The sequence below is a fragment of the Ammospiza nelsoni genome, chromosome 1, assembly GCF_027579445.1.
Source record: "Ammospiza nelsoni isolate bAmmNel1 chromosome 1, bAmmNel1.pri, whole genome shotgun sequence".
Classification (NCBI taxonomy): Eukaryota; Metazoa; Chordata; class Aves; order Passeriformes; family Passerellidae; genus Ammospiza; species Ammospiza nelsoni.
Genome location: NC_080633.1, coordinates 54,302,758 through 54,330,046, shown reverse-complemented (window position 1 = coordinate 54,330,046; position 27,289 = coordinate 54,302,758). Strand labels below are relative to the sequence as shown.

The following is a 27,289-nucleotide window of genomic DNA, read 5'->3' as shown; positions in this document are numbered from 1 at the left end:
GTTCCAGAAGTGTGGTTGGTGCCCTAATAGGAGTTGTGTGAGGCTGGGTACCCAGATCACATGAAAATTGAATGGAGTTGAACAACTGGCAGAGGCTCTGCTGGTTGTCCTCTTCTAGTCTTTCAGTAGCTAAATCTTAGCTTGAGTTTTGTGCTTGATTTAACAATTTTGTTTTATCTATGCCTTCCTACTTGTAACACCTGATTGCATTCAAAAGACAGGGTTAGAATGTCTAAATCACCATGTGTAAAAGCAATAAGTATTGTATGCATTTGCAATCATCAATTGGGAAATGAAATGTTTTTATCAGATTGGTCAGATTTTATGCTTGCTGACTTAAGGCTTATTTTTTTTAACATCCTTTCATCTCTCTTGGCAGTTTGCTCTGACTTCACCTTTCTTGTATCTGTTCTGATCTCCTGTAAGCCTGCCTATTGAGGAAGTTGTACTTCCTTTCCTTCTGACCAACACATGGCAAGCATTTTCCGAAAGTCGTTCCTCGTTTTGCTAACGCATTTGGCAGCTCTGACACCGCAAAGTTTCTTATAATGCGTCTGTTAAACTTCGGCTTTTGTCATCGCAGAGAATTGCTTGTGTTCTTCTGCTTGTTTCATTAATCTTTATTAAGTAAAGATGTAAGCTGTCTTTAATTGAATATTTTCTTTTGGCAATAGAACAAGCCAAAAGGTGTTTCTTATTAATTTGTTATTCAGCAGGGATAGCCATCTATCTGGATTGAATTTGTGACAATGTTTAGTTCCTATTTGTAGAAATACCTATGTTGAACATATTCTTCTATGTTTTGCTCAGAATATCTTATACAGCCTGACTTTGTAATGCCATTTGTCATCCGGGAATTGAGCTACAGGGAATTCATCTGTGTTGACAACGTCTCCATGTTGGTTTTTCCTATCCTTTTAGTACAACGTGTTTTATATTTGGCTTTATAAAGTTTTATCATGCTATCAAATCATGAAGAAGTGCAGAAATTATGGCTTTTGGTTTTCTTGCGCATGTGATACAAATATTTTGAACACAGGTCATAATGAGAAATGCTGACCTTTCTTTTTATGACACAGAAAATCATACTCAGGCTGTCCTGTAGATTTAATTATGGTGCCATCATTAGCTTGAAAGCACATTGTATTGAAGAAGTGAGAGTAGCAATTTCAGGTGTTGAATGAGTTTTCATTCCTCCTTTCCAGTTTCTGTGCATTTATTAATTTTGTGACATTTACTTCTTTCTCAGTTGTTTTTTTGAAGGTGAAAATTTTTTGTGACCCACTATCCTGAGCTGTTAAATTTCATGAAATACAAATCAAATACAAAACAAGCTGAGAAATGGAGAAACATTTTTATTAATTTTCATAAAAATCCCAAATGAATCTAAACTAACCTACATAAAAATACTTCTTTTGGAGTGATTGTTCCTAAAGTTATGATATTGCAACACAGTAGTGCCTGTTTATCCCAGATGCTTTCAGGCAGCTCCTAGCCAAAATGAATTTTTTTATACATGTTAGGAATTCTGTCATCATATCATCAGTAACTCCTAGGCAAGGAAATATGGTGTGTTCTGTACACATCTTGGAATAGCATAGAACCTACAGACATATGAAACTTTGTCTGGGACAAAGTTATTTAATTGGTCTGCCTGGTTTCTAAAAGTTTATGAAGAATGTCTGCCATAAATATATCTAAAAATCCCACTGTCATCTGGCAAAAAATGTAGCTGACATGGTATTAGAAAGCTAAACCTGTAAGAACACATTAGTCTGTTTTCCTAACAGAGTTCTTTCTGGAAACATGTTTGGGTTGGGTTTTTTTTTTTTGCTAGCATTTTTAAATTTAGTGTGACATTTTTGAACATTTGGCAGTTTGGGCAGTAACACTTTTGTGCACTCCAGCAACTTTTACTGTTATTACTTTTTTTTGGTAATCTTCAGCCTGACCTTTCTCGCTTCATAATATTTATTTCTGTTTCTCAGAACAGAATCATTTAGAGCGGATTGTAAAGCAAATTATGTCTCTCTTATGTGATAAATATATTGACCATTTAAAAGTGGATAAACTAATAGTAGTTTGTTATGACATGTTATTTTTTTCCCCCAAACTTTTGTCCCATATGATGCCTGAAAGTATTATCATTTTTCCTGTGCTGTGTTCCAAACCTTGAGTGCCATCACATGGATCCTGCACACTGAGCCCAGAACTATAAGCTTTGTTGTGTTAGAAGTAACTTCCATGCTTCAGAATAAATGGGCTCTTTCATCATGGACAAATGTCACAATGTCACACCAACCCCAGAATAGTAGGTAAGCTAAGATTTATTTCCTGTTGACGAATGTTTTCAGGGTTTTTTTGGTTTTTGTTGTTTGTTCTGCTTTTTGTTTTTGGTTTTTTTTTTTTTTTTTTTTTTAGTGTATGTGTCTGATTTAACTAGAAAAATCTGGGAGAAAGAAATACTTTTAGTCTTTCCATTTGCCGGGAATTGTGGTGTGTTAATACCAATGTAATTTAATCAGATAATAGCAGCAATTTGACTCTTACATTTAATTGCAATGTGTATATATTGCCAATATTCACAGGAAATTTGTATGCTTCAATTCATTTTACCAAACAATTATTCAGTCAGCTGCAAATAATGTCCTGCATAAAGTTACTTCTGCCATGCCCCTAGCTAGTGATGAGTATCTTAGGGCTATTACAATTTACTGTTTATCTTGACATTATTATTTTTCAGTTTTGCTAGATGAATATTCTTAGGCACCTTAAGTCTTCTCTTGTTGCTCCATATCAAAGGTTTGGCCATCAAACTGCTGGAGACTTTTCAGAACAGCTGTGAGCTGCATTATTACATGTTAGCCATCTTATTTTATAAAATTTTAATTGTCATATTTACCCAAATATTAAAAAAAAAGAGATGCAGGAACAGAGAGATAATGATTTTTTAATGTTACATTAAGCATGTCTCATTTTGAATATCATACACTATGTAATGCTGCATAGTGATAGTGATAGTGGAGATCTTGGTTAAGAAAATTCTTTAAAACTTTGCATTTGCAAATTTATATTTACTGATATTTAGCATCCTCTGTTTTCCAATTGGTTAAAGTCTCTTTCTTCCTTCATGTTTGATCTAAGGGTACAGGATTGCTGGTGGAAAGCTGTGGCATTTGCTTTGTAAATGGCTCCAGTAAGGGCCCATTTTTCCCTCAAGCTGACACAAAGTAGCCGGTGCCAGTTCTTTCATACTTCTCGTACCCGGTTCATTTTTCTTGCTCAGAAAAAGCTTCAAAGAGTAAAGGTTCCACACTTTCCTATGTAGAAGGTAGACTTGGCTGCAGAGTCAGAGCAGGAGGATTTAGGTGTGACTATGCTGAATAAGCAAATAGTCCTTTGGTGGTTGTGATCAGTGGCACAGGGTCTAGCTGGAGGCCTGTCACAAGTGGTGTCCCCAAGGTTCAGTCCTGGGCCCAGGATTGTTTTGCTTGCTCATCAGTGACTCAGGTGAAGGGGCAGATGCCTCCTCGGCAAGTTCACTGGTGACACAAAGCTCAGAGAAGTGGCTGATACCACAGAGGGCTTGAAACTGGTCTTCAACAGGGCCTTGAGACAGATGGAAGAGAAGAACTGGAAGACTGAGAGATGGGCAGAAAGCAGTACCTGAAATTCAGCAAAGGCAATTGCAGAGTCCTACGCATGGGGAAGAATAACCCCCTGCACCCTACAGTCTGGGAGCCAAACCACTGCAAAGCAGCTCTGTGCAGAAGGACCTGTGGGTCCTGGTGGACAACAAGCTGTCCATGAGCCTGCAGTGAGCCCCTGTGGCCAAGGCAGCCAATGCTCTCCTGGGGTGCCTTAGGAAGAGCATTGCCAGCAGGTCGGTGGAGGTGATCCTGACCCTCTGCTCAGCCCAGCTGAGGCCACATCTGGAGTGCTGTGTCCAGTGCTGGGCTCCTCAGCAAGAGAATGACATGGAGCTCCTGGAGTGGGTCCATTGGAGGTCAGTGGAGAGGAATAAGGGACTGGAACATATCCCTCAAAAGGACAGGCTGCTGGAACTGGGCCTTTTGAGCCTCAAGAAGAGATGACTGAGAAGGGATTTTATCAATGTCCCTAAGCACCTCAATGGAGGGTGTCAAGAGGATGAAGCCAGGCTCTTGATGGTGCCAAGCAAAAGGACACGAGGCAATGGGAGGAAGTTGATGCACAGGAAGTTCCCCCTGAATATGAGGAGTGAGTTCTTTCCTGTGCTGGTGACCAAGCACTGGAAAAAATTGCCCAGGAAGAGTGTTGAGTCTCCTTCACTGTAGATACTCAAAAACCATCTTAACACAATCCTGTGCCATGTGCTCTGAGAAGACCCTGCTTGAGCAGGGAGGTTGGACCAGATGACCCATTGTGGTCCCTTCAAACCCCACCCATTCTGTGATTCTGTGTGATTCTCTGTTTCTGGCAATTTCAAAAGCTTGCTATGCAGATTAAATAATGCTTTGACAATGACAGTTTTTAGGAAGGACTTGGAGATCTAACTGGGGCTGGAGGTTATTGTGTTGTACTTGGTTTGATTGTGAAACTGTACATTTTGCCGTAGAGAACACCGGCTCATACTGCAATGATTTTGAATTCTAGACACATGAGGATGTGACAGGTATCAGAAGAAATCATATCTTCCTACTGCAAGGTATAGGATGTAGATTTGGGGAGTTGAATAAGGGTTTAGTGTGGTGCAACTTTCTTTTGCTATTTGCTGATTCTGCTTTGCAAAACCCTAAAGCTTTATGTGAGATTTAGAATCTAGCCAGCTGCCTGACAAGCTAAAATGATTTAGAAAACATTAGTTTTATTAAATTAAAATTTAAATTCTATTGTCTGTCTGAAATCTATTCCCCAAAGTAAAAATACCTACATTGGACTTGGCGATCTAAAATAAATTCTTTTTCTAGTAGAGATTATTTAAATATTGACTGTAGCTTACGGTGATAAGCTCCACTAAAGGGAAGCAGGGTTGTGATCAGCTGCCTTATCTTACCTTCTGAGACCATCACTGTTAAACCTATTCTTTCTGTATTCAACTGGGATTATCTCTTTACCCTAAAGTATTTTTCACTGTATCTAAACTTTAAACGACTAACTACATTTTATTTAACAAAAGCCTATATTTAGGTTTGAGGGTGTAATTGCAAATCTGTGCTTTTCACACTGAATTAAGTATGAGAGAACACAGAGTATTTGGAAAAACATAAACTTTAGGTGGCATTTATATCTGTAGGGAGTTATTTTATATATTTGTATATCTATGTACACATGTATATGTACAAATGTATGTATGTGTATATATTACAGTTATTTTAAAATCTGTGTACCAGGCTGAATATTTTTGAAAGTAATTTTGGACTCTTCTTCAAGCTTTTTGTGTTTGTATTCCTAGTTATTTCTAAAACATCTGCACTGGGTTGGTCCATTGACCATGAAAATAATGTTCAGCCTTTGATTTTTGTCTGGATAAAGAGATCTTTCATTTTTAGCAATAGCTATTTCTCACTTAAGTCTGCTTTTTTCTCTGGGAATCTTGTATATCCGTAGTTCCTGGGGTGAAGCATTTCCAATGACAACAGATTTTGTCCCCACGCTAGCTTTGTCCACTCAGAATTGAGATCAAAAGTAGAATTAAGTATTTTTTCTTTTAAATCTATTGTGATGTGTGAAGACTAATTAAACACTCCATACAAGTCCTAATCTTAACCAGAACGTCATTAAATAATGCCTTTTATTTTGAAACCTGGATATTACAAAGTGTGAAAAGGTTTTAAAAAAATTTATTTGTGAAACTGCTCTAGAAAAATTCAGATCTTGTTGCCTGTCACCTTTCCTGAATTCAGTGTTTGAGGGATGGATGTTTGTCCTTACCAGAAGAGCATTGCAAAGTTGTTCTGTCTACATACTAAATGTTTAATTTTCAGATGTTTGCTGTTTATGAAAACATTTGTGTGAGTAGATGTGTTGAGATGTCTTTTCTTTGTTAGTAATTGAGGCCAGTACGTAGTTTCTCACTTACTTCAATATGCTTTTCACTATTCAATTAAAGTTGTTTTGAGTACTCTTTTTTATTGAGCAAGATTTTGTTTTTGAAGTGGCCCCACACACTTAACTGGTTTTAATTCTACAGTTCATTCCAATGAGATATTGGTATATGCCTAGTTAGTGCTCTTTGGAACATTTTTGGGTGGATCCAGTATATTTTATTTGCTAGTCCTCTTACATTTAAAGACATTGTTCTTTGCTGTACACTTTAAGAATGTAAATATGAAAGGAAATACCATGAGTTCTCTTTGGGATCTCAAAGTCGACTATTGTCAGATTTCAAATAAAACTGGGTAAACTGGTAGATTTTTTCTTCTTTCTTGTGAGTAGTGACACAGATTTGACCATAAGAAAAGTGTTGACTTTTTTTCTTGCAAAATGTTTGTTTTGAAGCTACACTGATTAATCAGTGAATTGGCTGTAGTATTCTGATATTCCCTGTGACACTTTGTGCAGAAGTTGAGCTTCTCCACAGCTTTGCACAACATGGATCTCATGTCTCCAGAAAAATATCAGGCAATTGAGATAGTTTGTAGTATAATGGGGAAATGTGTGAGTGTGTGTATTAAGTGGGTATTGTTTTGCTTAGTATGATTTATCAATTGAAGTAAGAAGGTGCTTTAACTCCAGTTTTCAGTCATCACAATCCTCTTGCAATATACATTAGGAGTAATTTATGAATTATGCACATAACAGCATCAGTCCAAGTGGATGAACTAAGGATGAACTCAATGAAAAATTATTTTTAATTGTGTGCTTTTATTCTCAAACCCAGTGTTTAGACTGTCATGCCTACTGAACAGATTGAATATAGAGAAGATTTTTCCAGGCAAGTTGTGGAAAGGAATCTAGGTGATTCAGGAATTTTTTACCTTGCAGTATATGTTGATATAATGTAATTCTAATACTGTCCTCACAGGTAAGAATTAAACATAAATTTTTTAAAACTAAAGTTAGATTAGGAATCTTGTCTTTGACAAATATCTTGTAACTGCTCCAAGGGATTTCTCTTAGAGATATCAGAAAAAGAAGCACTTAAATAGCTTTGAACGTGCTTCCTATTAAATCTGCACTTAAATCTAATTATTGAGGGCTCTGCCATTATTAGAACTAATAGAAACCATCCATGAAATATGTTGCTCCTTCCCTGTTAACTTCTATCCTCTGTGATGGTGGTTACTGGTTCCAGTGACCTCGTCAGCTGCTTGTGCAAGACCTCCTCAGTTGGAAGATTTTATGGTTGTTATTGGAAGAACATGATGACTATAGCACAGAGAGGTAAGACAGCATCCTTCTGTCTACAGCTGTTTGTTTGAAGTTAATTATACACCTGAACAAAACTGTATTTAGGTAGTTCAGTAAAAGTTCTCAGTATTTTGGACTTCATTGATGCCAACTCTTGGCAAACAGATTGTACGTGCTTGCTAAGGCCTTGCCATCTTTTGTAAACAATGCTTGTTTTGAAGGTAACTCCGTTAAGATATGGAATAAAGTAACAGAAATGAGGGGGGAGCAATTAATGTGTCAAAACCATAGTGTCATGATTTTAGTGTTGTTTGAAGTATTCAAGGTATCCTTATGGCAGAGTGGAGATAACACAGGCAAGATGGGCCCTGTTGGACAGCAATTGTAGGCTTGTAGATTCTCTGAAATAACATCTACATACTGTAGATTCTATGAAATAACATCTGAGTCCAGCCTCAGCTGACACAGTGAATTACAAAGGAAATTTTATCCAAAAGGAATGAAACATAGCAGGGATACAAGTCTGTCTAGAATTAAGATCAAACACATCCTCAACCCACAGAGGATAAATCCAACTTTACTCTTAGAAATGTGAAGGAATAAAGAGAATACAATAGTGTTCATTGGTTGTACAGTCTGGACAGCTTGTTAACAAAAGCTGAGGAGCTTAAGTTCTACTTGTTCTTGATTGAATGACTAGTTGTTCTCTTTCTCTTTTAGGTTATGGTCAGACTGGTCCAGTAGTTCAAAGAGGTGGATATGACTCCATTGCTGCTGCTGTTTCTGGTCTCATGCATATCACAGGGCATGAGGTATAGTGCACAACTTAAAAATTTCATAGAATATTTGTGCCATGCCCCAAAACTGGCTGCTGCATGGAACAAGTCAGCCTGCTGGTAACACATCTATTATGCAAACCCTCCTGAGTCCAGCAAGAGGTCTCATCTCTGGGAATCTAAGAAAATAATAGTACTTGTATACTTCAGCTATGGCACTCCAGACTTGTAAAGAAAAATGCTCAAGAAACAGAAAATCAAAGAAAAAAAGAAAAATCCTGAATCTCCAGTGAATAAATTGGCAATGTATGCTAACCTGTTAGTGGTCGCGTGTAGTCACTTCTAGAGCTGTAGTAGACACATTGTTGACAGCTGGATGATAGAACCATATCTATGAGTCTGAAGTCTCACTGATGCTTGGATATTGATATTCCTTCTTATGTAAAAATGGGAGTTGTGAAGCTATCTAGATAAAATATCTGACAAAATAGATAAGATATCTGACAAAAGGTGGGTGTTTTTCAGTCATTCTGCCTACAAATAGGCAGAAAGATGCCATGCATTTCTGGAAAAGCTTTATGTGCTACCTATTCCCACTGACATCCAAGATCTTTGTTAGCTGTGGCAGTGCAGGAAGCATAATAATAGTTTAGTATCTAAATTCCAGAGATACACAGAACATGTATCTTCACCTCAGAAAAATGCTGGTGAAATAAACATTTAATTAAGCTGTCTTGAATCACCTACAGATGCAGGGAATGTGGTCCTCAAATGTCCCTTTTCAAGTGAGGTAGCGTTAGAAGTCTGCTCTATGCATTATAAATGCCAGATACCGTTCTAGTGTGGAGGTGCTCCTGGTACTCTGGAAGCAACAGTGCAGATCTTGTGAGTACAATACTTGCATGTTCTAGATAAACAAGGAATTCATAAAGTTTCTGTACTAAGTGTCAGCTGTTCATGTTTGAGTATGTTGTTGAAAGCTAACCACATGATCTGGACACAACTCTATTGTAGGGTTGATATTCTGCCAATAGACTTGTTTTCTACTGAGAACAATGGCAAACATCAGAAGTTTGTACTTCTGGCAAGTATTGTTACCAGCATTGTCCTTTTTATTAGGGAAAAAGCCAAAATCAAGCATTTTTTGACTGAGTAAGCTGAAACATCTTGTGCCTAGTTTCCTGAGGCTGTCTATTTCTGCTGTGTTATTGGTATGTACTCATAGGATGTTCCATCACAGAACATGAGAAGACATGAAATTGAGTGCTGTCCTTACAGGCACTTCCCTTCAAATATATCATGTACATGTGCACTAAGCAGTGACTGATCACAGTAACTGCAGTGTAAGTAAATTTAACATTGTATCTGTAGAATGGAGGTTCATACTTCCAGTACAATGCCAGAAACTTCATGTACACCTCAAAATATACCAATCAAAATTGGAAGGGTATACAAACTGTTAGAAAGGGCCAGATGTTGTTAGTGCAACATGAATAAAGGTAGATAGAAAGATTGAAAAACACAGGACTTTTGTACTGCTTTTCAATAATATGTGAATGCCAGAATAAATAACTGTTACACTGAATAATTGCATGCAAGTTATATTATGAAAATAATAGTCCTCAGTGGCTGTTATGAAGATAGATTTTATAAATAGATTGTGTTAAGGTCTACGCTGGAAAACCAGATGTTCGCATCACCTCACCAAGCCTTGAGGTAATGTAATCATAGGAATCATTTAGCCACTGTCAGTAACAGCTTTGTCTGTTCACTGGGAGCTTCTGAGAGTTCATTCAAACTTAGTCACTCTTTTGCATGATTAAAATGAGCATGCAAAAATTTGCTTATTTTTCTTTATTTGAAGTTGTTTATGTAACATTTCCTCAATTTCTCAAAACCATTTTTGGATGTATAGGTGGACAGTATTGTTTCAAAGACTTAAGTAGTCAATGACTCCAAAAAAACAAATGTGCTTTTTGTTGTTGTAGTGGAAACCTATCCAAGTGGCTGTAAAATCATATGCTTGTTGAAAGTAACTTCAAAATAGTGAAGTATTATTAATAGTAAAATCTTCCATTTTTTTAAACATTTATGTTCATGTGACAGAATTGTGTTTAAAATTTCACAAAACTAAGTCTGAACAAAAGTAGAAAACCTTGTTTCAGTCAACATGTAGAAAAGTGGCCAAAGAAAAAGAGTAAAAAAGAGAACAATTTCATGCTTTTTTTTTTTTTTAATAAAGCTTAAATTATTTGTTGACTAGATAATGTAGAATTAATGTGCAAAAACTAATAAGTTAATTTGAATGGGTACACTAGGGTCTGTTTTTTTTTTTTTTTTTAGAATAAAATAGAAAATGCCACTCTTATAAGCTGGAAATGAAAGAAAAGGAAAAGTTATAACAGATGATGTTGGTTTTATATTTAATTGCAGTAGCTATAGATAATCAGTATGACATCATCAGTGCAAGAGTGCTCTTTGGAAACATCCCTTTGGTAAACAAACCATTGAATGCTCTTGCAGGATGGTCTTAGAGGCATCAGCTGTTGCAGCACACAAATGGAATGAATCTGAGCAAGCAGTAAAAAAGCATCTACATACATGACCGAGGTGTTGAATGTTGAGGTATGCATATTTACATCGATGTATAAATATTTACAGTTCCTTAGAAAGAATTTTATAATAGGGTAATAAAATTTTGTCCAGTATCTGACACATACAAAAATGTATAATCCAATAGCAGTATATATTCCTGCCTATAAAAAAAAAATAAATTAACAGCTTGCGCTTTTTTTGTTTATCTTTTTTTTTCCTGGCATCACTTAATAGTAATAACTTTGAAATGCTTCTGAGTGATATTCAGAACCTTGAAATCAAGCTATAACTTCTGCAACATTGCAAAAATATTGGCACAAACAACTGCATTTGTGCTAGAGTTGTTTTTGCACAGTAGAATAGTGTCTTTAAATCATGTTTTGTATACAGTAACCTGCAAGCTCTTACACATGTGCTTGATTACTTGTGTATTAGAAGGTATCATACCTGTGAAATTTGAAATTTCTATGACTCATCAAACAATAACTTGAAATTAATTAAATAAAATCCAATTTGATCACAAATCTCCTTCCATCTCCTAGTGGATTATTACATGTGGTCCTCAATACTTAAAGTACCTTTATAGTGGTGTGTTCTTTCTTGAGGAGAAAACATTTTTGTTTTACTGAATATGAGTCAGCATTTAATCTGCAATCCAGAGATGCCATTCATTCTTCAGTTTAGTACCAAACAAAGTGTTACAAAAGAATACACATGGTGTATATAGTTGAGAGCTGTTGAAAAATACAGCCATTGCTGGTTCATATTAGCTTCAGCAATTATTTCACATCTGTAAAACTACTGGACTTAGAATGCTTTTCTTAAACATGTCATTTCAAACCAATTTTCATTTTAAATGGAAATGGATGATTTTTGTATTACTGATGTAAATTTGGAAAGGGAAATTATGTCAAAGGGCAAAAAAAAAACACCTCAGGAAAGGAAGTTTCTAAAACATGTTGTGGCTATATCTGGGCAAGAATATGTCGACCAGTTGTAAGGAATTTAGCAAACAGCAAAAATCAGGAATAAAAATGTAAACTCTAAGATTGAGCAATAGCAAAGCACAGTGATTTAAAAACAAAAGGTCTGCCTAACTGGTATGAATCTTTATCCTTTCAAATGAGGAAAGGGCAACTCCTGATGTTGCACCTAATTGAGAGTTCAAGCCAGCCCTTGAGGCTGGATGGCAGCTTTGTTTGCGTAAGACACATTCTCCCTGGCTAGTGCTACATTGCTCTTCCTACCAGAACAATAAAATCACTTCTGTCTGGCAGGGGTGGCGGTGTTTGGCACTTTTGAAATAACTTGCTTGAATAAATGATACTGTATAGATCCTTACTTTGCCCAGGTAGGTGGTATAATATTAGCTATACAGAAGTACTGCTGTGCTAGCAGAAGCTCTGTCCAAAAGAAGGTTATTTCTCTGTGTGTTTAGCTTAATCCTTGATATAAAGCAGCTTCACATCCCTTGTTCTGCAGGATAGTGATAACGCCTGAATTAATCCATTCCACAGTACTTATACCTGTGTGTCCTGCCCCAAAAGACTGGTTTATGGCACAGGAGCTGATTGAAGCTGATTAAATGGTGAGACATGGCAGCTCATCATGAGTCTTGGTAGGAAGACCAAGGATGGCTAGAAATTGTGTGGACTGGTTCAGAATTATGGGTTGTGGAGTGTTAGGATAAAACAAAGCCAACATGTTAAAAATAACATAGCAATATAGTGCTAGTAGTTTGTAGGAGTGTTCTCTAAGGGGAAATTGTGAAAGTATTTTTAGAAATAAAGGTGAACTTTTTACTGAGGCAAAGGAAGTGTTTACTTTTAAACATTAGATAGTTTAGTACTTGATGAGGAAGGTTCTGGACTTCATATATAGCAACCTATTAAAATAATCCCAATTTCTTCATCTTCAAAATGTAGTGTTCTCCTTAAAGGGTGAAATTATTGACACTCTTAAAACAGTGGGCATTGTTTTCAAACTAAATATGTTGCTGCCCATCTGTTTGTAAAATCTAGTCTTTTTTGTTTCTTATCAACCCAGTGAATATAATGAAGTGGCTATAATAAAGAAAGAACAATTTAAACAAGCTAATTACTTGCTGCAGATAATATGAGGGTTTTTTTTGTTTTGGTTGGGTGTTTTTGTATGTGTATGTGTCTTTTTGCTATGTTGCTATGTACCAGAGTTGGGTACAATGAGGGTGGTAAATAACTGGAACCTTTGAGTTGTGTTTTCTATTGGGAAGCTGAAGTAGCTTAGTGTAGCATCTGGGGAAGGAAGAAATAAGAGACTCTTCAAAAAAGTTTTACTTCCTAAAGCAGCGTTCACCTTAGTATTGTGTAGTTTATATATCATCCTATGGATATCTAGGCTATAGAGAGTCACAGACTAATCCTTACTGCAGTTTGGATGAGAGTAACTAATTTTTTCCCAATTTTGCTGTATTTTATACAGATTTTGTAATTTTTAGTCAATTTCATGACAAATTGTTATTATTTATCAATTGTAATGGTTTTAAGTTGTTTTGTGGTAGGCTTACTTGTGTGCCAGAACTCTGGAAGAGTCTCATTATCTACTACTTTTCTTCACAGTTTAAAAACTAAAAAAAAAAACCCCAAACAAACAAGAAGTAAGATTTCAAAATAAGGAACTGATGTGATAATCTGATCATCTGACCTCAAATTTTCAGAGTAGGAAATGGAAAATGTTTCAGAAGAGGCACTACAATAAAAGGCCAGCTGGGCTGAAATTAGTAGTTCATTTTGCCATTGATTTCAGAGGGGACATATATCATGCCAATGATTACAGAAGTTCTGAAACACATGATGTTACATGAAGATTCTTCCCTTGATGCTAGAAAAGGTATGACATACAGAAAAAGGATATTTGAACAAACAGCTTTTCAGTGACTTCACTCAGAAGGTCATGAATTTGCATGTATTTGCACGTGTAATATTTATGAGTGTAAACAAAAATTTGTGTTTGTTTTCTTACTAGAAGCCTGGAGTGTGTATAGTGGAAAATACAAAACTGAGCTTTCACCTGGGGAGGGACTGAAGATGAGAGAAAAAAAGTGAATGAGAAGAATGAAGCAATATTGTTCTGCCTTTTAAACAGACAGGCAGCTGTGTCAGCATACTGTAGAATTTTTTTAGGCCTTTAGCTTCTGGACATAATAAAATTCAGTCTTCACTAGCTTCTCTTGTCTCTAACATTATCTCTTTTCTTTTTGCATTGATGAGTTGAAGTGTTATATTATTAGAGACAAAAAGTGGCATAATAAATCCTTCATCATGTCAATATGTGGCATCACAAAGTGGCAGTTTTATGTACATGCTGCAAGAATACCTGGTTTTCAGTGGTAGTTTCTATACATCAGATCACTCAAAGATACTAATTTCTTGCACTAGCTGCAACTGAGTGCAATCATCCAACCAATTCCTTACCAAGTGCCTGGTTTAAAGACAAGTATGTCATGTGGGATGGTGTCAAATGCTTTGCAGAGAACCAAGTAGGTGACATCAGTCACTCTTCCCAGACCTACTACTACTGCTGTAACATTTCATAGAAGGCCACTATATTTGTCAGGTACAATTTGCTCATAGTGAAGCCATGTTGGCTGTCACAAATCATTGCTTATTTTCCATGTGCCTTAGAATAGCGTCCAGGAGAATCTGCTCCATAAGCCTGCTGGATAGGAAGAGGAGACTGGTGGGCCCGTAGTCCCCTGCCTCTTATTTTTTACCCTTTTAATATATGGGGGTTATGTGTCCCTTTTGCCAGTCAGTGGGAACTTCCTAGGACTACCATGACTTCTCAAATATGATAGTGTCTTAGCCATTCCCACTGCCAAATCCCTTGGTCCTGCAAATGTATGTCATCAAGTCCAATGGGCTTATGCACTTTCAGGTTCCCTAGATGGTCTTGAACCTGATCTTTTCCTACAGCACATGGTTCTATGTTATTGTCTCTCCAGCAGATATTGGGGTGGCTGAAGCCCCCCATGAGGACCAGCGCTTGTGAGTGTGAGGCCGCTGCGATCTGTCTGTCGAGGGCCCCATCCACTCCATCTCCACGGATGGGTGTGCATAGCAGGATTATGTTAGCTGCAGTTGTCCTCCCTGTGCTCTCAGGCACCTCTTCATCCACCCCCAGTGAAACTCCAGCTGGTCATTGACATAGAGGGAAACACTGCTTCCTTGTCTCCTTTCCCTGTCTTTCCTAAGGAGCTGATATCCCTCCATTCCAACACTCCAGTCACAGGAGTCATCCCACCGTGTCCCTGTCATGCCAATAAGATCCCAGCCCTGCACAATTGTATTGTCTCTGCTTGTTTCCCTGCTTTTAATTTTTTCTTTGTTTATTGTTTTCTTTGTTTGCCTTGTTTCATTTTGGGGTGTTTTCTTTTTCTTTAGGATGGTGAGCCAGTTAGATCAGGAGTGGCAATGACAGACCTTGCTACTGGGTTGTATACATATGGAGCAATTATGGCTGGTTTACTTCAGAGGTATAAGACAGGAAAAGGACTACACATTGACTGCAATCTCCTGTCAACTCAGGTAGGAGTTGTAAAAAAATTGCTTTTTGTTGTATAGATGTTTGAACCTAAGAATATAATTTGCATATAAATTAAAGTGCATTAGTTAGTATAACTAATGACAACACTAATAATGACATTAGTGATCATTCTCTTAACTTGCCACTCTGGTAGTGACCATTTTATATGACATGGTTATTGTTACTACTGCACTAAGTTTGGTTTTCACTTTTTGCAAAGGACTGCCATGTTCTGTGAAAGCACAGGTTAATCAAGGTTTATAATATCACCGAGAATGTAACAGTTGTAGTGAGTAATTGGAGACAGACAAGCCTAAATGGTGAAACCAATGTTGAAAGGAAGGCTTTGGCACTAGGTCACATTACTTCTAGAGTGACTGAATAACTTATGCAAAATCATCTAGAATGTTAAAATATCACCCAAGTTTCAAAGTAATGTAATACAGGAGGTCTGCATTTTGGCTCTGGGAGTTAAAAGGACAAAGTAAGGTTGAAGATGGCAGCATTTTTCCTAGGCATTAAAGGCAAAGTTGTTTTGTTCATGAAAGATATAGCATGTACTACCTATAATGAGAACTTTAACTCTCTTCTTTGAATATTTGAACACCACTGGTGCAATGATTTATCATTTCAAAAAGCAAGTGGCATTGATATGAGCTGCATATGATCAGATAATATGTTGTCTTGCTGATGTAGGTACTTGCTGTTACCAACTGGCACGTGGTACAGAGGAATTTTTGTTTTTGTTATAAAATGTACGTCAAAATTGTATGCAGTCTCCTTATTAAAGCAACTACAGTGCTTCATTGTTTTCATCCTTTTTTAATTGTATTTTTCTTCATGTTATAGCTGTCAGTACAGTTGAGAAATTACAGTGCCCATTGTGCTAAAAGTTGGCCCAGGTGTGAGCAAGAGGTTGAACACCTATATCATTGTAGGGTAACAATGACTGAGAGTAATGATTGAGTTTGCTCTAGTTTTAGTGCCTACTGCTTTTGTCTGAATAACTATTGAAATCAGAAAGGAGGGGAAATCCTTGCTTAAATCAATAAAGAACTTCTCATTTATTCCGGAACAAATGTTTGCAAGAAGTGAACTTAATTATACTTACATATATTTGCAAACGTTGTATCTGTATTGAAAAAATGTTTAGGAAAAAAACAGTTCAGAAAAATATTTTAAATGTGTATTAAATTCTTATTAAATAATTTGTAAATATATGGATTAAGGGGGATTTTATGTTTAAGGTATTGTAGTGTTATATATTATGGCAGCTACTCCTTGATCTTTTTAATTTCTAATTTTGTAAAAATACTTTTGATAATTTTTATTGATTTCCAAATTAATTCTGGGAGAGGTGTGTGCATGTAATTCCTTGTTCCACTGGTTTTTGGCTTTTTTTTTAATGAAGTCTTCTTGATTATTATTCAATATTTTATCAAATGCTGAAAGCAAGAAGAGTTGAAGTTAGGTGTTTCTAACTTCGACTCACTTATTTTGTTACCTTGTCTTTTTAATATTTTTCCTTGATTACTGTAGATTTGTCCATGCACAGAAGTGTTCTTATATTGCAAAATTTCCACCTGAACTTCCACATCATCATCCTTTAGGCTACTCCTTTAACATGCACAAGGAGGAGATTGAAGACCTGGATAGATGTTGGTGAACAAAGCATGTCAAGCATGTCACATGGTGTTTGTCTTCTACATGATTAGTTGAAGAAGTGCTAAATAGTCAAGGAAGAGCTTATTCGTTTTTTTAGGTTTTTTTAAACAGTAACCCCTTCCCTGCTCATTATCAAATTATAGTTATTTAAAAGTTATTGAGAAATAATTCCATAAATGCACACTCTCATTGAAAAAGAAATGTTTTTATTTACTTCAGTGTTGGGTAAATGAAATTCAAAAAATGTGGTATATTTGCACAGAATATGGATAAAATATGTTATTCAGAAAACATCTCTTTTGTTTTAGATGACTCTGTTGCTTCAGTCCAAATTCAGTTTAGGGTGTTGGCCCAAGACTGTAATGAGAACATCTATTAAATTGGAAGAAGTATTTATGGATGAGGTTCTAAAGAAAAAAAAAACACCAAGATGTGGTTAATCCCATTAAAAAGACGTGTTACAATGAATGAAAAAAATACATAAGTGGTAGCTCAGTCTCTCTCAGAACATCTAGTTTCTTAGTTTGTTTTCTTTCTTTTTGTAAGACTGCTGTTTACTTATAAGTCTTTAGGGGGAGTGTCACTACTAAGAAAGAGCAGTACAAATCTGAAAAATAATGTAAATAAATAAAATTCTCTTGCAATACTTCTGATGGAAATGAGTTTTTTTAAGTAAAGTTAGACAATTGCTGTGATGCAATCAGGGTCTTTAAAGATACATGTTTCCAAAAAGGTTTTGGTTTTACCTCCCAACTAGGTATCTAAAGCTAGCTTTTCATCATGTGATGAATGTTTAAAAAGAAGGACTTTTTGAAGTTTCTCATGGATGTTGCCTAAAAAATAAGGAACCTAAAATTTTAGACTTTCAGTTTACTAGGTTCTTGTTGGTGTTGATTAATGGTAGGATCTAGAGGTCAGAGACATCTTGATAATTTCTTCAGCAAGAGTTTCACTGAAGTGTGGTAATTTTTAATGAGAAAAAAAGGAATCTGCTGTGTGTACTTAACCATCCTATTTGTAGTGTTTTGACAGCAGGATCTTGTATGAAACTTCTTGGTTTTGCCAGCATTTCATGCACTGAGCTAATATAGCAGTGTGGTTGGATCTTTTGTTCATCCCTTCATCTGAACTGAAATTTGTGAACCTGGCCAATACATATTCATTGTTCAGTGTTGATGACTTTGATGATTTCACAAAGGAATAAAAACCCAGGAGTTAAGTCACTCAGGTAATTAGAAAATCTTGAAAACGGTTTGGTTTCTTCTATACAGAAAACTTAGCATCTAAATGTCCTAAATCTAAATCTGTGTCTGTGCTATCACTTTTCTGCATGCCTTGCAGAAAAACAAGAGAATTTATATTCTTTTTTGTGGAGGGGAGGGCTGGAAAATGCTTTTGATGCTAATTTCCTGCACAGACATGCAAATAACAAAGAGCATTGAACTGAATTCAGCTGCCAACAAAGCTGATCTGCAACTTTTTAAAGAACTATCCCACTGACTGGCAAGTTAGTTTCATATTATCTGTGTAGAACCAAATTATAAGTAAGACTCTGTACTCTGAAAAAATATGATTTTTAGAATATCTTCAAATACATATTTTTTTTTCAAATTCTGTATTTTAAACACTTACTACTACCAAAGAGGATTTCTTTCCCCATAACAAAATAGGATTCTAGCATTTTTCTTTGAATGAGAGATATGGTAACTCTTAGGATGTGGTTTTATAGTGAGCACAAACTTTCTATATCTCTCATCTATAAACATTTAACCTGTGTCATACAATTCCTTTGAAATTTTTGACTTTTAGATGATTCACAGTTGTAAGCTCCAGATCTTTCAGCATCTAAATAGTGTCCTTTAGATGATACTGGTAAATAAGAAGGAAGTGGGGTTTGGATTTGGTTCCAATTATGCAATTGTGCCCTTTCTTCTGTTGTGGCTTAAAAAAAATCTCTTGGACGTTTTAATATCCTTCCTGTATTTAATTATGACCAGGCTCCAACAAATACTGTAATAAGTTGGTTTCATTTGGATTAAAAATCTGCAAGAACTATATTGCATATAACATTTCTGCAATTTTGAATGTATTTTTTCCCAGATTCCACTGAGAGAAAAATATGGTTAACATTGTTTGTATAATATGATTGTTCATCAGACACTTCTCTGCTTCTAATTACTATGTTTTAGTTTATATTTGCCATAGCAAATGTGTTCTTAAAATGTTGAGGTGACTCTAGAAAAACCTAGAAAATTGGTATAAATGATTTTATTTATTTCGTTTTTGTTCTTAATTAAGCAGTTAGTTTACTGAGGGAATGATGAGAGTTAGAAGCTATTAGTTTTTATTTCTGCCTCACATTTTCCCATGATGACTCTGTTTAAGGCTTATCTATTTAAGGTGCTTTCAGTGCTATCTATTCAGGGCTTTCATGGCATGTCTTTTAGCAATTATTGAGTGCAGGTGAAGCTGGTAACAGTTCCATACTGCCTATAGGACATAGAAGGCTGAGAAGTAAGTCGTGTGGAAATATCAGTCTTGGAACTTAGTACTGCTCAGGTGTCTTCACTCTATCTTGTTGCTTCTCTGCTTGCTGAGAGTCATGAGTTGAATGAATACCAAAATACCAAAGGAAAATCATCTTTTTTAGAGGTTATTGCTTCTGGTGATTTTGGAGGCCAGCTATGAGGACTGTTACACAGTTGTCTTGGTTTTGGGTATGGTTTGAATAAGTCAGTTTTTTACAAGCTTATAAAGCATCATCTTTGCAAAACATAGTATTCTTAATCTCCATCATAATAAAAAATTGAGCATGTGCTGTATGGAGATGTTATTTTTTTCACTGTATAACTCTCATATGGAAAAATAACAAAATCTGTATTAATGTGAACATTTCTTTAAACATATACTGCACTTTAAACACTTCTTGGCTTGTATTCTTGACAATTTCCATTGAGGACAGCTGTATAACTAAGAACAGAATTTATCCCTCTGGGTTTTAAGCAGCCAGAATTTGATTGAATAGACCAGAAGACCATACACACATGACAGTAACTCAATTTAATATTGGTCTCTGTGGAATTTGTGTTATGATTTCTAATGATTAGTTATGCAGTCATTGGTAGAACATCCTCCAACTGGATCTTGGTTTTATTTAGAGGCTTTCTTTACTCTGTAAACAGAATACATATTCAAATTGCTGGGGAATTTCTTCTTTAAATGCTACCTAACTGTAAATTCTCTGACTTTTGGTCTTTGCAGACATTGTTCTTGTGCTAAAGAAACCAAGCCTGAATGAGTTTCAGCTTCATTTTCCTATGTTGATCTGTCTCTGATTAATTAGAGAAAGACTAGGAAGGAGATAGAAAAAAATATGCCCCTTTTTTACTAAAAAAAAAGGACACTGCAGTGGGTAGAGGAGAGAGTTTGAAGGTTTGAAGACAAAGGAAGACATTTCTTTAAATGAGTTTTTAATTTAGATGACCTTTAAATAAGGGTGTAAGCTTGGAAATGGAATCAAGATGTTTATTACCAGCAGATCAGATTTCAGAGTCATGGTGAGTATTAAGAGAAGGATAACTTGAGTAAATTAAAAGAAAGGGGAATGATTTAAGCAACTAGTACCAGAATAAACACATTTAGTGTACCCCAAAATCTCACCTGCCCCTCTAAACTCATAGAAGTTTCAGAAGTAATTCTATAAGTTCATCAAACTAGGATGGAGCCTTTCAACACATTGTACTCCATTTTTTAGTGTAAATAACAAGTAATAGGGTTGTAAATTGATGGAAGAGGTTTTAGTTTTATGTCATGGAAAATTTTAAGTTAACAAGACAGCTGATTTTTATGTGCTGCTGAATGTCTGGAAATCTAATAAACCTTAACAAATGTGGCATTTTTGGGTATGGTGATAGAACTCTAGCTAAGGTTTCAACACTGCTTAGTTTGATTTCTTCAAAAAACTCTTATTAAAATTTCTCTGTAGATTATAATTTATCTTTTAAAAAAGGTAAAGGATGATGCTGAAACACATTTGAAATAATGACTTCCTTTGGTCTTCCTGCTGCCAGAATTTCTGTTTGTATTCAGCACAGTGTTCTTTCTCTGTTCAGGATTGGTTTTGGCTAATCAGTTAAATTGCAAACTCTTTAGAGAAGTGACATGTGGTTAGGCCAAAAATCACAACTTATTACTTACTATGTTATGGTGAAAGCTATAAAAAATGTCTTCAGACTCTAGTTTAGGACTTCTAAAACAGGTATCCATTAAATTGCATAAAAGTCATAGAATCATCAAGCTTGAAAGAGACCTTTAAGACCATGAAGTCCAGTTGTCAACCTAGAACTACCACTACAACCCCTAAACCACTAAATCACATGATTCAGATCAGCCACCTCTTAGATGTCTCCAGGGATGGTGACTTCGCCCTGGGCAACCTATTCCAATGCTGGACCACCCTGACACTGAAATTTTTTTCCTGGTAGCTGAATCTCCCCTATCTCAGCTTAAGGCCATTTCATCTGTAAATTATACATTATAGTCCTCTCACTGCAGGTCCAGGAGAAGAGACCAGACCTCACCACAACCTCCTTTCAGACATGTTTTCCAGACCTTTCACAAGCCTTGTTGCCCTTCACTGGCCACACTCCAGCACCTCAATGTCCTTTGTAAAGTGAGACACCCAGAACTGAACACAGTACTCGAGGTGTGGCCTCACTAGTGCTGAATACAGGGGTGATCTCTGCCCTGGCCCTGCTGGCCTCACTGTCCTTCATACAGGCCAGGATCCATTGATCTTTTTGGCCACCTGGGCACACTGCTGGCTCATACTGAGCACCCCCAGGCCCCTTCCTGCTGAACAGCTCTTGAGCCAATCCTCTCCAAGCTTGTAGGGCTGCATGGTTGTAGGCCTACCTGAATGCAGGACCCAGCACTTCCCTTTTGTCCTCATCATGTCCTCAGCCTGTCCCCATTTCCCTGCAGAGCCTTCCTACTCTTGAGCAGATCAACACCCCCACCCAGCCAGTGTTTTCTGAAAATTCACTGAGGGTGCCCTGAATCCCCAGGTCTGGATCATCAAAAAAGATGTTAAACAGGGACCAGCCCCAAAACAGAGCCCTGGGGAACACCACCAGTGACCCATCACCAGGTGGATTTAGTTCCATTCACCATAGCACTCCAAGCCTGGCCATCCAGACAGGTTTTTATTAACTGAGGTGTTCACCCATCTAGGAGGATGCTGTGGGAAACTCTGTCAAATGCTTTACTGAAGTCTAGACAGAGTACATCTGCTGCCTTTCCCTCATCTACTCAGTGGGTCACTTGTTCATAGAATCGGATCAGATTGGTCAAGCAGGACCTGCCTTTCATAAGTCCATGTTGGCTGGGCTTGATCCCCTGATTGTCCTGCATGTGCCATGTAATGGCACTCAGGATGATCTCTTCTGTAAACTTGGTTGGAACTGAGGTCAGGCTGTAGTTCCCTGAATCATCCTTCAGCTACATGCTTTAGATTTGCTAATTTCCAGTCAGCTGGGACTTCTCCAGTTAACAAGGATTGATGTTAGAGGATTCAGAGTGGTTTAACAAGTTCTTTTCCTTCCCTCGCTACCTTGTGAAGGTAAAGATCAATGTGGATATAAATGTGGAGGTGGATTAATGTGACCATAAATGTGAGTGTCTAGTCAGAGTTCAGTTATTTGTAAAAATTCATTGCTTTGCTTTGAATGAGTTTGGTAGTACTAGATTTCTCTAATAAATAGATTTGAAGTTATTTTTATTCTAGTTTCCTCTGTGATAAATAATTTTTGGTTTTTTGTGATACGACTTAAATATTTTTGTAGATTGATTAAAGAATAAATTCCTTCGTCAGAGTATAATTTACAATGTTGCTGCTTCTTAAAAAGCATTATGTAGAAGTGCTGTATTTTGACTCCAGACTCATTGGTAATAGTCAAGTCAAACAGAACTTTGGACCACATTTCTCTGGCTTGCATGCTGTGTAACAGCTTAGTAAATGAACTACATCTGCAATGTGAACGGCATTAAAATGCTCAAAAGAACTTTATGGCCATTGCTTAATACTGCAGAGGCACAGAAATTATAATATTGTAAAGCATCGTATTTCAAACATTTCATTCAATTGCATAGATTTGTTTCTTGTGACATCCCTGTAGTGCATTAGCATCATTAAATAATGGACAATGAATGGAGATTTTCAGCCATTGTTGTTCTGCCGAGGTAATACTGTGGTGAATGGGAGATTTCACTGTGATAACAGGCAGACAACATTTGCACATTTCTCGCACAACCAAATAGGCATGACTTCTTTCTTTACGACCCTCCCTATATATCAAATGAAGTCTAAAAATCTACCTGTTTGCACTGCTTCAGAGCAAGCTATTGAAATTACTGTTGTATTTTATTTTTTTAATTTGTTCACTACAGATAACATGAAAATGACCATGTCAGTAGACACACACCTAAGTTTCTTTTTTTCATGCAAGTATTAATGCTGATAAATGTAGAGAACAAAAAGATGAGTGATGTAAATGGTTAGACATATGCATATTTTCATTGTAAATGGCACTGTTCCTATCATAAGATCAAAAGTGAAAAGTGCATGTTTTGGATGTTGAGAGCTTTCCATGAAAAAGACATCTCTATTACTGATTAAATAAAAAAATAGTATCCTTCACAAAGCATGTATTAAATCCAGTTTGGAGCCTCTGGATATTACACAACTGCAAACAAGAACAAAAATTGCTATAGTTATTCTGATGCCTGTCTTCACAGGTAATTAAATTTTATATGAGCAAAATCTGTTTGTCTTTATCATATTTTTATGCTTTCTTGTTTCCATTCTCAGTCGTCAAATATAGCTATTATTTTTAAATTAGAAAAGAATAATTTAGGTTGGAAAAGAACTTTTAAGATCATCTAGTAATTCAGCACTGCCAAGTCCAACACTAAAGCATGTCCTTAAGTGCCACATCTTTTAAATACTCCCAGATATAGCCCCACTTCCCTGGTCTGCTTGTTCCAATGGCTGACAAATTTTTCTGTGAAAATCTTTTTCTTATTATCTAATCTAAACCTCCTGGGTTTAGAGGCCTTTTCCTCAAGTCCTATCACTTGTTGCCTGGGAGAAGAGACTGGCTCCCTCACTTCACTACAGCCTCCTTTCAAGAAGTTGTAGAGAGCAGTAAGAGTCATGTCTGAGCCTCCTTTTCTCCAGTCTGAGCAATTCAAGCTCCCACAGTGCTTCTTATAAGACTTGTGCTCCACATCCTTCACCAGCCTCACTGCCCTTCTCTTCAGCACCTTAACATCTTTTTGGTAATGAGGGGCTCAAAACTGAACACAGGATTTGAGGCTGCACCAGATCTGATTATAAAGCACTGCCTTGGTCCTGTTGGCCACACTGTTCCTTGTTGGAATCCATAAGGTTAGAGGATTTTTAAGAAATGGTTAGAAGAAGTATGTAGGCCTTAGATTGGAGTTTTGTTAGCATTGCAGAAAAGTTTCCCATGCAAGCAGAAAAGTTTCCCATGCAAGCAGAAAATTTCCCAAGCAGTAGACGTGGCAAACAACAATAGGCCTCTGTAGAATTGGCTTTAGGATGGCAACAAGGTTATTTAATGTATATCTTTAGAGGTTAGCATGAACAGAACTTTGTCTCTTATGAAATAGTCTTTGTTTTAGCTACGATTACGTATGTTTTATAAGATTGGATAGAATGCTTGTCAATACATGTTTTCTGTGTCTGATTAGCTGAATTCTAGACTGAGATGATTTTATGTATTTCTGTACCAGCCCTGCTGGAGGAGACATTTTGGTGTGGATCAGTGAGCTGTCATGTCTCCATTTTGTATTTTGAGACTGATGTGCTGGAAATAAAAGCAAAAATCTCTTCACTGGTCTGGTTACAATGTTATCCACATTTGGATATTTTGTGGTGGCCTAGTGGGTTCCTTTTTAAGACATGGGTTCCTGACACAATTGGACTTATATCTTCCCTTCCCCCGCATTCCTGATACAGGCCCAGATGCCATTGTCCTTCTTGGCCACCTGGGCACACACACTGGCTCATGTTCAACTGTCAACCAGCACCTCCAGGTCCTTTTCTGCTGTGCAGGATCCAGCACTTCTTGTGGAACCTCATACCAGTGACTTTGGCCCATTGATCCAACCTGTTCAGGTCCCTCTGCAGAGCCTTCCTACCCTCCAGCAGATCAACACTGCCGCCCAGCTTGGCATTGTCTGCAAACTGACTGAGGGTGCATTGGGTTCCCTTGCCCAGTGTGTTGTTAAAGATGTCAGACAGAACTGGACCAAACACTGAGCCCTGCAGAGCTAGTGACCTGCTGGATGTGGCACCACTCACCACCCCTCTCTAGGCCCAGCCATCCAGCAAGTTTTTTTAACCAGCGAAGAGTGCACCCATCCAAACCATGAGCAGAAGAAGACTGTGAGAAAATGTCAAAGGCTTTACTAAAGTCCAGATAAACAGCCACGGCTCATCCACTTAGTGAGTTACCTTGCCATAGAGGATCAGGTTGGTCAAGTAGGACCTGCCTTTCATATACCTATACTGGCTGGGCCTGATCCCCTGTCGGGCACGTGCAACATGACGATCCTATGCCTGAACCTTTAGGTGTTCCTTCCTGTAGAATTTGCAGTCTTCCTAGATTCCTTTGTCCTACAGGACTTCTTTTCAAGGGACTCTCCCAACCAATCTCCTAAACAGGCCAAAGTCTTCCCTCTGGAGTTCCAAAGTAACTGTCCTCTCCTTTGTTCTGCAACAATTAAAAATTCTATCATTTCATGGTTGCTATGCTCAAGACAGCCTTCCACTCCCACCCAGAATTTCCTCTGTGTTCACAAACAACAGGTCCAAGGGCTCTTTCCCTAGCTGGCTCTCACCAAGTGCATCAAGAGGTCATCTTCCACACACTCCTGACTCCTGGACTATTGCCTATTTGTTGTGTTGTATTTTCAAGACATCTAGTGTGCTGAAGTCCTTCATGAGAGAAGGGATAGCAATTGTGAGACTTCTGCCAGCTGGTCATAGAGTATTCCATCTTCCCTTTATTCTGGTTGAGTTGTCTGTAAGACTGCCACCAGGATATCTGCCCTGTTAGCCTTCTTGATTCTTACCCATGAATGCTCAACCCCATCCTCACCATCATTTAACTTTAGAAAATCAAGACACAAAATGTGTTACAGGGTTAGAGAAACCTGTATACAATGTAGCAGAATAAACTTTTTTGTCAGTTAAATTTTTACTGGACTTGGTAAAGCTGTGTGAAATACAGAACACAATGCATTTAACATTTCAATGCGTATATAGTCTTTCTTCAGAGAGAATAAAGTCTTAAGAAAATAATTGTAGAAATTTATGGCTAAAGTTGTCTGATATGTCTGTTATCAACATCTGATTTCATTTGTTAGAACACTGCCAAAGTTTTAACTGGTTTGGCTGATTTTTCCATGTCATGAAAAAGAAAAGAGATTTGTTTTCAAAGTAACTTTAAAAATGATTCATCGTTTTCCAGGCTCATGTTATGGGAAAATCCACTGATAGGCTTTCTTGTTTTTTTCCTTTTTTTCCTTTATGAGAAACCCAGTGCCTTCAGTTTTTGGATTTTGCACCGAGTTACAGACTAACTTTGGAGGTCTTGGTATTTTTAGCCTTAATGCTCTCCTTAATATTTTTTTTTTTAATGTAACAGGTTCCTTAATGATGTTCCTTTGTAATTATGAAGCTGAAGTAGAATCTTTCTTTATGCTTTCAGGAAAAAAAAAAAAGACTAGTATTTTATAATAATCAAGAAAATGAAATTTATTATTCCTTTTAGAATGTGTTTTTCTTCAACTGGAGCTCATTTAAAGAAATATTTTTGGTTTCCTTTTTCTCTTTTATACTAGTGCTGTCTAATAGCTTCTATGGTCAGGATTTTTTGATCCTCCTCCTAAAATTCATCTGATTGTGTAGAAGTTTATTTTTTTGGTTTGTTTGCTTGATTGCCTGTTTAATTGGTGAGATAGGAGTCCATTTAACATGTACTTACTCTTGAAACATACTTTGAAATTACAAGTACTACATCTGTTAGTTGCATCAATCTTTGCTATTGTTAATGCAAATTGAATCTTGATCAGGAGCTGATCTCCATGCTATGGGAAGCATCCATTTGGTCTTTTATGAGCTCTAAATGGCTCATTAAAAGTAATTTGTAAATCAGTTCTTTTTTTGTTGTTTCATTTCTCTGAAAGTAGCAGTTCTCTGCAATGCAAAAAAGAAGATGTCTCAGTTTCTCTATGTAGTCTAAACTTTTTTTTTTGATAAAGCAAAAGAT

General features: G+C 36.8%; 1 protein-coding gene across 2 annotated transcripts in view; it reads left to right on the top strand.

Moving 5' to 3' along the window:
• SUGCT (succinyl-CoA:glutarate-CoA transferase) overlaps positions 1–27,289 on the top strand; it is a 311,756-nt gene that overhangs the window by 31,796 nt on the left and 252,671 nt on the right. For both annotated transcript variants that reach the window (XM_059477514.1, XM_059477505.1), the window contains 2 exons: positions 8,053–8,144; positions 15,125–15,268. In XM_059477514.1, coding sequence (XP_059333497.1) covers positions 8,053–8,144; positions 15,125–15,268 — 236 coding nt within the window. The remainder of the gene's footprint in view (positions 1–8,052; positions 8,145–15,124; positions 15,269–27,289) is intronic.